At 49.4% G+C, this 12,337-nt stretch overlaps 1 protein-coding gene across 2 annotated transcripts in view; it reads left to right on the top strand.

The window, feature by feature from the left end:
- Window positions 1-9,108, top strand: part of JAG1 (jagged canonical Notch ligand 1) — a 34,591-nt gene extending 25,483 nt beyond the window's left edge. For both annotated transcript variants that reach the window (XM_037811720.1, XM_037811721.1), the window contains 14 exons: window positions 187-337; window positions 1,153-1,317; window positions 1,820-1,933; window positions 2,492-2,605; window positions 2,690-2,803; window positions 2,974-3,090; window positions 3,552-3,579; window positions 4,017-4,102; window positions 5,321-5,434; window positions 5,992-6,101; window positions 6,194-6,427; window positions 6,651-6,782; window positions 6,968-7,118; window positions 7,935-9,108. In XM_037811720.1, coding sequence (XP_037667648.1) covers window positions 187-337; window positions 1,153-1,317; window positions 1,820-1,933; window positions 2,492-2,605; window positions 2,690-2,803; window positions 2,974-3,090; window positions 3,552-3,579; window positions 4,017-4,102; window positions 5,321-5,434; window positions 5,992-6,101; window positions 6,194-6,427; window positions 6,651-6,782; window positions 6,968-7,118; window positions 7,935-8,392 — 2,088 coding nt within the window. In that variant the 3' untranslated portion in view covers window positions 8,393-9,108. The remainder of the gene's footprint in view (window positions 1-186; window positions 338-1,152; window positions 1,318-1,819; window positions 1,934-2,491; window positions 2,606-2,689; window positions 2,804-2,973; window positions 3,091-3,551; window positions 3,580-4,016; window positions 4,103-5,320; window positions 5,435-5,991; window positions 6,102-6,193; window positions 6,428-6,650; window positions 6,783-6,967; window positions 7,119-7,934) is intronic.
- The last annotated feature ends 3,229 nt before the right edge of the window (window positions 9,109-12,337 follow it).

A 12,337-nucleotide genomic window follows, 5' to 3' on the forward strand; every position in this document is an offset into this window, starting at 1 on the left:
TTAAATGATTACCTGGAGCTTGTAATCCCTAGGGTACAGTTGTACATTATGCAGTGTGTTCTCCTAGTAGAAACCGATGAAGGGCTCAGATTCCAGCATCTGCCGGCCCAGCAGAAGTTGTTAATTACACCTTTGATTTACTTCAATTCTCCCCACCCCCCCTTCCCCTGTTCCTCACATGTACAGTTGGACATAGATTATTGCGAGCCCAATCCCTGCCAGAACGGTGCCCAGTGCTACAACCGTGCCAGTGACTATTTTTGCAAGTGTCCTGAAGACTACGAGGGCAAGAACTGCTCGCACCTGAAAGACCACTGCCGCACGAGCCCCTGTGAAGGTACCACCCTCCCCTCTGCCCCAGCCTTGTTCCTCTGTCTCCCATTTGTCACTGCCTCTCGATGCTTTCAGGAATAGTATAAGGCCAGAAGAACCTCGACCCTGAAAATCCCTCTGACTGCTTAGGGAAGCCAAGACATGTGGAAATGATCTGGTTAGGCCTGCCGTGGCTCTCTTTAGGGAGAACCGTGCCTCCGAGAAGGCTTGGGGAGAAAATGTGAAGTTCATTTGTGGTTGCCACCCCAGGGTGGGCAGCTCTCAACACTGAGACAGATTCTTCCAGGCAGCGCCACCCAGGAGAACTGTGCAGCCACAGCGGTGTCCCGTATCTATGCTGGAAGCATGGGAGCCCCGAGCCACGTGTGGTCACCAGAACTGACACTCTTTCTTTATTTTAAAATCATTTATGTTTAAGTAGCCCCATGTGGCTTCTGGCTCTTCTGTTGGGCAGCCCAGACTTAGCAGTTCTGTATGTTTGTTCTGGAGCCTCTCACTCAAGGAAGGCAAGCTGGTCATTTTTCCTTAGCAAGCTTCAGTCAAATTGGGTAGATGGCAAAGGTGGATGAAAGGGACCCATGAGCCAGTGGGCTTGCTGACCACATAGAGGCAAAATGTTTTTTTTAAAAAAAAAAATCTGCCTACTTGGAGTCTCAGCTCTGCTTGTCACAGTGCAACAGGGCATGCTGCCAGGATCTTGCCACCCACCCACCCCCAGCCTCCCTGGGGTGCCTCCTGACTTCTTAACCAAAAGGACATGGTGTAGGGTGGTGCCTCATGGGTCTGTGGCCATGACCTGATCCTGAGTCTGTCCTCCAGTGATCGACAGCTGCACAGTGGCCATGGCCTCCAATGACACGCCCGAAGGGGTGCGGTATATCTCCTCGAACGTCTGTGGTCCCCACGGGAAGTGCAAGAGTCAGCCGGGAGGCAAATTCACCTGCGACTGTAACAAAGGCTTCACCGGAACGTACTGCCACGAGAGTAAGAGCCCCGCTGGGGTGACGGGGTGCCCTGCTTCCCACCCTGCTTCTGCGGACCATTTGCGTTTTTTTGTTTTAGTCAGAAGCACGAAGACTGGGGAGACAAGGAAAGGTTTATTGTCATCTGGGACTTAGGACAAAAGTCATGTTTAATCTACCGGATCACTCTGATGCCTCTGAGCCTTCAGCACGTTTACTTTAGAACATTCTGGAATCTTGCTAGTTTGGGTGGTCCCTCTTTCTATCTGAGCTCCTTCCCCACCCCTATCTGGGAGCTTAGTGTGGAAGGGCAGTAAAGAAAATGTAGGAAGCTCTCTGGAAGCCCCTGCTTGATAAGCCTGCCAGTCTGGCTTGAAAAGGAGTCTCCAGAGAGTTTAGAATGTCAGGGAGCCGGGGCATTTTCCAGGATGGCAGCTGTGAAAAGCAGAGAATACAGGGCTTGGCTGTACAAGACTTGTCCTTCATTCCCTGCCCTACCACCCCTTCTTTCCTTCCTTTCATAGATATTAACGACTGTGAGAGCAACCCCTGTAGAAATGGTGGCACTTGTATTGACGGTGTCAACTCCTACAAGTGTATCTGCAGCGACGGCTGGGAGGGCACCTTCTGTGAAACCAGTGAGTCTCTCATCCTTTGGGGACAGGCAGTTCCAGGCTGTGGGGGAGCGTAAGGGGGCAGGATCCCACCTCACCTTGGGAGGCCTTTCTTTTTCATGGAAGTCTCTGCAAGTAAGACCACAGCAGTTTCTGCAGTTGAACAGCCTTGCCCGTGTCCTGTTTGCATTGGTTAATGCTGTTCCTAGCCAGGGGGGTTAGGAACTTCTGCCAGGGAGCTATAGAATTGGGCTGTGTACCTAGGATAAGTATCCCCTCTTGCACAGAAGTCATCATCTTTCTGCTCTGATTCTCATGTGTCTGTTTTGATTTCCCTGGGAGTCATGGAGGCTTGGCCCCCTTGCCTGACCTAACTTGGGGCGTTAAAAGTAACGCAGATGGGGCCTCCTTTACTCCTAGAACGGTAATCGTGGTGAAGTCCTGCGACTGTCCATCTGTCCTTGGAACTTGGGGATGGAAAAGCAGGGGTTGTGGATGTGGCAGTAGTCAAGGCTTGGCTGTTACATGCTGCGAGTGGTTCTGGGACACTTCTGCAGCTGGGTGTCTCGTCTTCCCTCCTAGATATTAATGACTGCAGCCACAACCCCTGTCACAATGGAGGCACGTGTCGTGACCTGGTCAACGACTTCTACTGTGACTGTAAAAACGGGTGGAAAGGGAAGACCTGCCACTCGCGTAAGTGGGGGCGGCCTCAAATCTCATCTCGGGGACCCCTCCGTCCCGTCTCCATGGGCTCATGTTGAAATGTTCCTCCTCCAGGTGACAGCCAGTGTGATGAAGCCACATGCAACAATGGTGGCACCTGCTATGACGAAGGGGATGCTTTTAAATGCATGTGTCCTGGAGGCTGGGAAGGAACTACTTGTAACATAGGTAACTCGCTGCCCCACAAGGGATTTGCGGGGGGCATGGCCATCTGAGCACGTCAGCTTGTCACCTCCTGGAACTTCTGATCCCTTTCTGGGTCTAGTTCTCTCCAGCCCCCTGCCCCAGATGGTCTTTGGAGCCTTGGTCTTGTGTTCTCATCTGCTCTTGTCTTGTAGCCCGGAACAGTAGCTGCCTGCCCAACCCCTGCCACAACGGGGGCACCTGTGTGGTCAACGGCGAGTCCTTCACGTGTGTGTGCAAAGAAGGCTGGGAAGGGCCCGTCTGCACACAGAGTGAGTATCGCCCCCTTGAACTCACTGAGGGCCGCTGCAGCCCATCCTGACGCCCCCGGGGCTGTCGATGGAAACCAACGGCAGAGCTGTTTGATGTCTGCTTTGGCATCACCTGGGTCTGTTCTAATGAGTTGATGGGATGCAGCCCTGACCTGGGCATGAGAAAGGCGCAGAGATAAGTGGAGACAGACGGGGTCCCCTTCCCTGCCCGGGGTTCTGAACAGCAGCCCCTCCCTTCCCTTCTCACACCCCCTTGCCCTACACTGGCCCCTTCCTGTGGACATGCCTCCCACGGTAAAGGAAACAAAGCACAGTGCAGGCCTGCTTCTGATTTAGCAGGAGGTTTAAGTGCATTTTGCCGGTGTTAACTAGGACTTCAACATTTGGGTATTACAGAAACAAGTGGCCTTCTCAAGTGGAAGGCAAGGCCTTGCTGTTAAGTTGTCTCTCTTTCTTTGCAGATACCAATGATTGCAGTCCTCATCCGTGGTAAGCATGACGACCTTTTAGACCAGCACTTGTCTCACTGTCACGGGCATGTGCATCCCCTGGGGATCTTGTTTAAATGCAGGTTCCAATTCAGCAGGCCTTGGGTAGGGCTCCAGACCCTGCTTTTCTAACCAGCTCCTAGGTGATGCTGATCCTGCTGCCTGCTGACCACACCGTAATGAGCAAGGTCAAGGCTTCTCCACCTTGGCTGCACATGAGAATCACCTGGGGAGCTTTGAAACGTCCCAGACGTAGGAAACTAGAATCTGGTGGGGGGCACTTTAGGCATCAGTGTATCATCAAAGCTCCCCAGGCGGGGGCAGGTGTGGCCTGGGGTGAGAGCCGCTGACTGAGTGGTGTGGACACGCGCGTGGATGGGCAGCTTAGACTCGTGGGTTGGGGGCCGGTGACCGAAGGCCTCTCTGCTTGCTCCGCAGCTACAACAGCGGAACGTGCGTGGACGGGGACAACTGGTACCGCTGCGAGTGTGCCCCGGGCTTTGCCGGGCCAGACTGCAGAATCAGTAAGGAACGGGCCCAGTCTGCTCTTCCCGCTGGCCTCATTCCCCCACCCCACCTATCAGCCGCAGCCTTTTTTCGTTTTTTAAGCACAATTAAGGCCAGAGTTCCCTTTTAAGTAGCACTGACGGAGCCGGTCCTCCCCTGCCTCCGGCTGGGATTAAGATGCCCCTTTGCAGGGTCCTCCCAGCTACCTGCTGGGAGAGCACTGGGTGGTACAGCCCTCCTTGCTCCAGGCATGAGCCAGCCACAGGACTTGGGGTTAATCTGCCCTGAGACCCTGAGGGGAGAGTGTGCTTTTCCCCATGATTCACGTCACTTTATGGGCAAGCCAGTGTTAACCCCAGATTGGCTGGTGTGGAACAGAGCGAGCTCAGATGGAGACCACGCAGGCTGTGGATTCCACCGGTGGCGTGCAGCAGGTTTTACCGCAGGCCCTGGCAAAATGACCGAGACAGAAAAGGAGAACAGGAGATGCAATTTGCAGAAAGCACTTTTTTTAAAAAAATTATTTTGAGCCTTTTCCCTACTTTTTTATATGCCCCTCCATTTACAGAAAGGGAAGGTAGAACAGTCACATTAAATTTTTTTGTCCTTGCCCCTAAATTGTTTGAAATTCTGGTGTTTGAAATCCCCAAGTCAGGGGTCGCTGGACTTCAGCATTAGATGGGAGTGGGTTGTATCTGTCTCCTGTTTCTAAATCGGGCCGGCAAACTATAGCCTTGGGGCCGTGTGCGGCCCACTGCCTATTTCTCGTCAATAAAATTGAATTGGAACACAGCCGCACACTTACATATTTTCTATGGCTGCTTTCAAGCTACAACAACAGAGCTGAATATTGTGAGTAGTTGTGACAGACACCACATGGCCTGCAAAGCCCAAAATATCTGCTTTCTCGCCCCTTACGGGAAAGTTTGTGGACCCTTGTTCCAAAGTGTACTGCCAGAGAGAAAGGAACTTATTAAAAGTGGCTGCTTCTCAGAACTGCTGTCAGCTGTTAGAAGACATGATACTTGTGACCTTTGGGGGCTGGGGAGTGGAAGTGGGAATGGTGGAAGCTTTTGGGGGACGGAGAGTCTGTTTATTTGGGTGCTGATTACATGAGTAAGAATTCACCAATCTTCTATTTATAATTTGTTTGCTTTTCCATCCATATATTATGTCATTAAAAACTTAAACGTTGCTGCCTCTCACTGGCACCTAAACCTGTTGATTTCTCGTAGACATCAACGAATGCCAGTCTTCGCCTTGTGCCTTCGGGGCCACCTGTGTAGATGAGATCAACGGCTACCGATGTGTTTGCCCCCCGGGGTACAGCGGTGCCAAGTGCCAAGAAGGTATGTGTGCCAGGGCCTGCGCTGCCCACTGGAGTGAGTGGGACCCTGCAGTCCCCATTTTGTGCTCAGGAAGGGAACAACGTAGCACGGGCAACAGGTGGAGGGACAGATGAAGGTGTCCTAAAAACAGGCTTCCAACTGGGCTCTTGTTTTTAGTCAACTGCAGCTGCTAAAGTGTATGTAACAAACATCCCAGACCTCAGTGGCTCACAAAGCAGCATTTATTTTCATTGGGCATGCAGGGGGGGTGGGGGGAGGGTAGAGCGGTTTGGGCTGGGATGGTGGGTGGGGTTGCTTTTCCCATCTCACCTGGACTAGCAGCTGTATCTGGACCCTGTTCTCCTGGCAAGTGGCAAACATGCAAGAAGCCAAGCGCAACTGCGAGAGCCCTGGTCCAGACCCCACTGGACATTGCAGGGGTGGGCACAAGTCCCAGAGGCAGCTGGGAGGAAAGGCCACTTGCCTGTCGTGGGAGGACGTGGCAGAGAGTGACCGTTCAGAACAGAACAGAGACCAGGGATCCTGCCTACAGAAAAGGAACCATCTCCACCTCTTAGTTTCAGGGAGACCTTGCATCACCATGGGGACCGTGATTCCAGACGGGGCCAAGTGGGACGACGACTGCAATGCCTGCCAGTGCCTGAACGGGAGGGTCGCCTGCTCGAAGGTACGGCAGGGGGTGCCGCCCGCTTCCCGGGTGTTCCGGACCCGCTGCCGGGGGTTTGTCCTAAGCCGCCACCTCTGTCCGTCTCTACCCAGGTGTGGTGCGGTCCTCGATCCTGTGTGCTCCACAAAGGGCACAGCGAGTGTCCCAGTGGGCAGAGCTGCCTCCCCATCCTGGACGACCAGTGCTTCATCCACCCCTGCACGGGCGTGGGCGAGTGTCGCTCTTCGAGCCTGCAGCCGGTGAAGACCAAGTGCACCTCTGACCCCTACTACCAGGACAACTGTGCGAACATCACCTTCACCTTCAACAAGGAGATGATGTCACCGGTACGTGACAGTTTCTCTTTTGCTCTGTCGAACCGTGTGTCTGCTTGTTTCAAAGCCGGCGTGACACAAGCCAGGGATGTAGTTTTCCTTAGCTGCAATTCCTGTCTTACGTCAAAGCAAGGCTTGCATGCAGCCTAATTTCCAAGAGAATATCAGCTTTTTTGTTATTGTTGCTGTTTTTCCACTATCTTCACACGTGTGTGCATCTTAAAAATCGTTTTAGGGTCTTACCACCGAGCACATTTGCAGTGAATTGAGGAATCTGAATATTTTGAAGAACGTTTCTGCTGAATATTCCATCTACATAGCTTGTGAGCCTTCCCCTTCAGCGAACAATGAAATCCATGTGGCTATTGTAAGTATAATACCTGCTCACCCTTGTCTGTTGATTGCCAGGTAGTTTACTAATTTAAATCGGCCAGGATCAAAACTGAACAAATGTGGGCAACATGGGGAAAAAAGAACTTTAAATACATTGTCAGATAACTTTGAATAAAGGCTACTTCTGACCCTGCAGTCTGGGCATTCTTCTTTTTCCAGTCTGCTGAAGACATACGGGATGATGGCAATCCTATCAAGGAAATCACCGACAAAATAATAGATCTTGTTAGTAAACGTGATGGAAACAGTTCACTGATCGCCGCTGTTGCGGAAGTTAGAGTTCAAAGGCGCCCTGTGAAGAGCAAAACGGGTAGGTGGCAGAGTGAGAGCCCATCCCTTTCTTTGAAATCGATTTCATCATGCTGTTGAATGAAACCATCAGGCAGGGAATTACCTGACAGTTCCTCCTCAGTAGAAGCCAGCCAACTTGACTGAGGTCGATGCCAGTAGGGACAGAAGTCTTCCTTATTTTTTTTTTTCCCTGCCAACAAGCTCTGTTCTCTTGCACACAGGCAGCTCTGCAGAAAACGTACCGTTTCTGCACCCATTGCACAGCCTTGGGGCACAGCCTCAGTGGGCTTTGAGCTGCAGGCCCAAAACAGCTTGCCTTGGCATTTGGTGTCCCGGGACAGCCCGACACGAGTGCTGGGAGCCACTGGTTTAACAGGTGTCTTGATAGCCCTGCAGGACTGTCAGCCTCCCTTTTTTGTCTGTCTTGATCATTATTCTCGCTAGGCAAGAAATTGGACAAGTATAACTGTGGGGCATTTGAGATGGCCATGCTAGCTAGCATCAGGTTTCTAACCGTTCTGAAAATCTGATCCTATAATGAGCTGCCTGAGTAGCCAGGCTCTGCTCTCCCTGTACTGAGTCAGAGAACCCGCTGGAGCTGCTGGGCTACCTGGTTTCTCCAGGGACAAGGTCTCCAAGGTTCCTGATCCCAGCACTTGCTTATCAAGCTGTGAATTGACAATATGGGGTTGCAGAAAGGGACTTGTCCCCAAGGCATTCCTTTTAGGGCCTAAGGATGAGAGACCACTGATGGTATTTTTTGTTCTCATGATGACTGGTGGGTTTTTTTTTTTTTTTTAACCTTGAATTAACTGGGTTTATGTCTGCCTTCCAGATTTCCTGGTTCCCTTGCTGAGCTCTGTCTTAACTGTGGCTTGGATCTGTTGCCTGGTGACGGCCTTCTACTGGTGCGTGCGGAAACGGCGGAAGCCAAGCAGCCACGCTCACTCGGCCTCTGAGGACAATACCACAAACAACGTGCGGGAACAGCTGAACCAGATCAAAAACCCCATTGAGAAGCATGGGGCCAGCGCCATCCCCGCCAAGGATTATGAGAACAAAAACTCCAAAATGTCTAAAATAAGGACACACAACTCCGAGGTGGAAGAGGACGACATGGACAAGCACCAGCAGAAAGCCCGGTTTGCCAAGCAGCCGGTGTACACACTGGTAGACAGAGAGGAGAAGCCGCCCAACGGCACACCGACCAAACACCCAAACTGGACAAACAAACAGGACAACAGGAACCTGGAAAGCGCCCAGAGCTTAAACCGGATGGAGTACATCGTATAGCAGCCAGCGGGCGCCATGGTGTGCACGGTCCCCGCAGGTAGCGTCTTCCAGGCACTCGGGGCTCGTAGTTCTCTAAACCGTCGTGTCATGTTTGAGTCTGAGGCTGTTGTTGACTTAGAATCCCTGTGTTAATTTAAGTTTTGACAAGCTGGCTTACACTGGCAATGGTAGTTTCTGTGGTTGGCTGGAAAACCAAGTGCTGCAGATCCCAGCTCTGCAAAGCGAGGCGAAAGTGCCCTCATGCGCGGCCCATGCTCGCCAGGAGACTGCCTCGCCCTTAGTCGCTGAGCGTCCACTTTTGCCAGATGTCGCAATGGTGATGCAGTCTTAGAATAATTTTATTTATATTTATTGACTCTTGAGTTGTTTTTGTATATTGGTTTTATGATGACGTACAAGTAGTTCTGTATTTGAAAGTGCCTTTGCAGCTCAGAACCACAGCAACTATCACAAATGAGTTTATTATTTATTTTTTTTATTGTATTTTTTGTCTTTGGGGGAGGGAGGGACTTTGTCAGCAGTTGCTGGTAAAATGAAGAATTTAAAGAGGAAAAAAAGTGTCAAAAGTAGAATTTTTGTATAGTTATGTAAATCTTTTTTTATTAATCACTGTGTATATTTGATTTATTAACTTAATAATCAAGAGCCTTAAAACATCATTCCTTTTTATTTATATGTATGTTTAGAGTTGAAGGTTTCTGATAGCATTGTAAGCGTATGGCTTTTTTTTTTTTTTTTTTTTTTTTTTTTTTAGTTTATTTTCTTATTACATGTTGCCTATAAGCCAAAATTAAGGTGTTTGAAAATCGTTTATTTTACAACAATAGAATGGGCTTCTGTGCCTGGAATACTGATGGAATTTTTGGGGGGATGACGTCAGATGTTTAAAACACTTTCCATAGCATCACTTCAAAATGCGTTTTAAGGACTGACTGAGGCAGTTTAAGGACTAGTCTAGAACAGGTTTTTTTTTTTTTTTTTTTTCTGCTTTAGACTTGAAAAGAGACAAGTAGGTGATCTGCTACTAAGCAGTTTAAGGGAATAGGTTGGGCTATGAATTAACATAGCCAAAATGTGAGTGGTTGAATCTCATTAATATCAAATTAATTGTGTGAAGTTGGAAGCACACCAATCTTATTTTGTAAATTCTGATTTCTTTTCACCATTCATATGTAATACTGAACCACTTGTAGATTTGGTTTTTTTGTTTTTTTTGGTTTTTTTTGTTTTTTTTGTTTTGGTTATCTACTGCATTTAGGGAGTATTCTAATAAGCTAGTTAAAAACTTGAACCATAAAATGTCCAGTAAGATCACTGTTTAGGTTTGCCATAGATTACACTGCCCACCTTACGTGAGGAAATCAAAGAGCTATTATGATGTTTAAGATCAAAAAGGCTTATAAAACAAAGTAATCTCTGTTCACCATTGAGACCATGAAGATACTTTGTCCTATTAGTGTTACACGAACATAAAAATGCATCTTTGATGTGTTGTTCCTGGCAATAAATTTTGAAAAGTAATATTTATTAAATTTTTTGTATGAAAACATGGAGCAGTGTGGACTCTTCTGAGCCGAGGCAGAGGTCTCCCGGTTTTGCTGTGTGCCTCTGCCACCCCACTGAGTCTTTTCTCCTAATGTGCATCTAATAGGCTAGTGCTTGATGGACTGAGGGGTAAGTGAAAGGCCTAAAACTGTGGGGCTGCCGGGTTGCTGACGCTGAGAGCCCAGATCCCGGGAAGCCTCGGTTCCCTTGATTGGCTGTTCTGCAAAACCCAAAAAGGAGTTATTCAACAGCAAGTGTGAATACTGCTTGAATAAACACCACTGGATTAATGGCATGTAGCACGGAGGGGAATTGTTTGTGGGCACTCACGAGAAATGCCCACTGCACTCAGAAGGTTTTAAAGAGTTTGGAATTGGGGTTGGGGGTGAAGAGGGGATTTAATGTCTCCCCCGCCACCTCCCCTTTGGTTTCTTAGATTAATATTAATGGCCAGCTTTTGGTTTCCTCTCTGCAGGGCCATTTCCTCCCTGGGCAGGAGGTAGTAGTCAGAAGCTTCTGCAGTTAGGGCCCAGCCCCTCACCATGTTCCCAGGGTGTAAGCACACAGCTGGTCTTGCCTGTGGTCTTGCATTCCCGAATTGCTGGCCATCCAAAAAGTCCCAGAGTTGGGCCGTCCCCACCTGTTGAGGGCAGGAGAGCAGTGGTTCTACGGCTTGTGGCTGCTGGGTGCCAGATTCCAACATAGCACCATGGTGGAAATTTGGGGCCCTGCTCCCACACTGGGGAGTGGGGTGAGCTTGGCCTCTGGCCCCTGCACATGCAACAGGCTGGTGGACAGCTTCCAGTGGCTGCGTTGGTCATCACCAGGAGTTGCCTTCTGGTTAGGAAGCTGAAGTCTGCTCCCCAGAGCTGTTCCTCAGCACTTCAACCTTCAGGCCTGTCCACTCACCTCTGGTTTTTGTAGTATGGCTCCATTTAGCTCAGTGACCTCTTGACTTGGAGTAAAAGTGGACAGGATAGTGTCCTGCTTTTTGTTCTTGGAGAAACAGTCTCTTTTTCTACCAAGCTTGGAGCTGTTCTCTCTGATAGGTGTTGTTTAAGAAAGGGATAGTGGCTTTATGTATCCCTGGCTCCCAGTGCAAGAGCAGAGAGGCCATCCAGGATTTCCAGCTTGGAGAGGTGAGGGAGCCCGAAGGGCCCAGGCAGCAACGAGGCTGAGTTCCTATGACATCTCCCTGCCAGAGTGCAGCAATCCTTGCTGTCCCTAATCCGTTCAGGTAGATGGCTGATTTCTGCAAGGTGGGGTCCCAGGCAGGGGGCTGTCCTACCAGGACAGACCCAGCAAGCCAGGAGCATGTCTGGTTTAGCTGTGCTGGATTCCAGGGCCATCCTGAAAAGCAATACCTTGTTCCGGTGTTTGTAAACTTGGATTCTGTAGGACCCCGGAATTCCTTGGGTAGCTGCCAAATGTTTTTTTGCCAAAAAATTTTTTTGTTTTGTTTAATGAGTCTCTGCAATTCTTCATTCCAGGAGGGAAGTGATCTTGAGATTCGCATGTGTTGACTTACAGAGCCTTATGTCCGGGACACTCGTGGCAGTGAGAGGGTATAGATCAGGCTTGTGGGCAGAGGTCAAAGCTGGCACCTTAAATTGTAAGGAGTCGTTCTCCCTTCTCTCCAGAAAGAAGAGCAGGTAACAGGCAACAGAGCCTGGTGATCCTGGGGATGGGAGCGTGGTAAAGAAGGGACTCATCACCGTTACCGTCCCCTATGAATGTTCCAGAGCCATGTTCAGAGGGTTTCATGTGATAAAGAATTTTCAGTCCAGAAACTTTGCCGACTAGAACTCTAGCATTAAAAAAAAACGTTAAACTCCAGGAAAGAACTGACACAAAGCTGGTTGTTTTAGGACAGAAACTCTGCCCTGAGATTCTAGACTTGTACAATGTAGAATTAAAAAGGGGGTATATCTTCGTGACCAAAAGCCAAATAAGTGGCTGTGGGGCAGCAGAGGTATGTCAGCTGAGACTGAGTGGTGATCAGAAGCATAACTGGGCAAGCAGCTTCCTCTCATGCAGATTCCCAGGCCCTGCTCAGCTCTCACCAGAGGTGGGGCCTGGGAACCTGCATTTTCAACAAGTTCTCCTCCTGCTTATGTACAGTAAAATTTGATAAATAACTCCACTAAAGTACACGTTCTTCACTAATTACAATGTTTTTCCTCCTTGTTAAACTGAATTAAGTAACCTGGAAGCCAGGTTCTTGCTAAATTGCCACCTGACATCATTTTTAAGTAAAATAATTACGCTGCCCCTTGAGCGAGATGTGGTGTAAATGCTCATGTTTGGCTGATCTGAGAGGTCAGGTGAGTCAAAGCTCACTTAGGAGTATTTCTTAGGTAACAGGGAACCAAAGGAACCGAGGGTGGGTCTCTAAAAAAG

Source organism: Choloepus didactylus, chromosome 19 (assembly GCF_015220235.1).
Source record: "Choloepus didactylus isolate mChoDid1 chromosome 19, mChoDid1.pri, whole genome shotgun sequence".
Taxonomy (NCBI): Eukaryota; Metazoa; Chordata; class Mammalia; order Pilosa; family Megalonychidae; genus Choloepus; species Choloepus didactylus.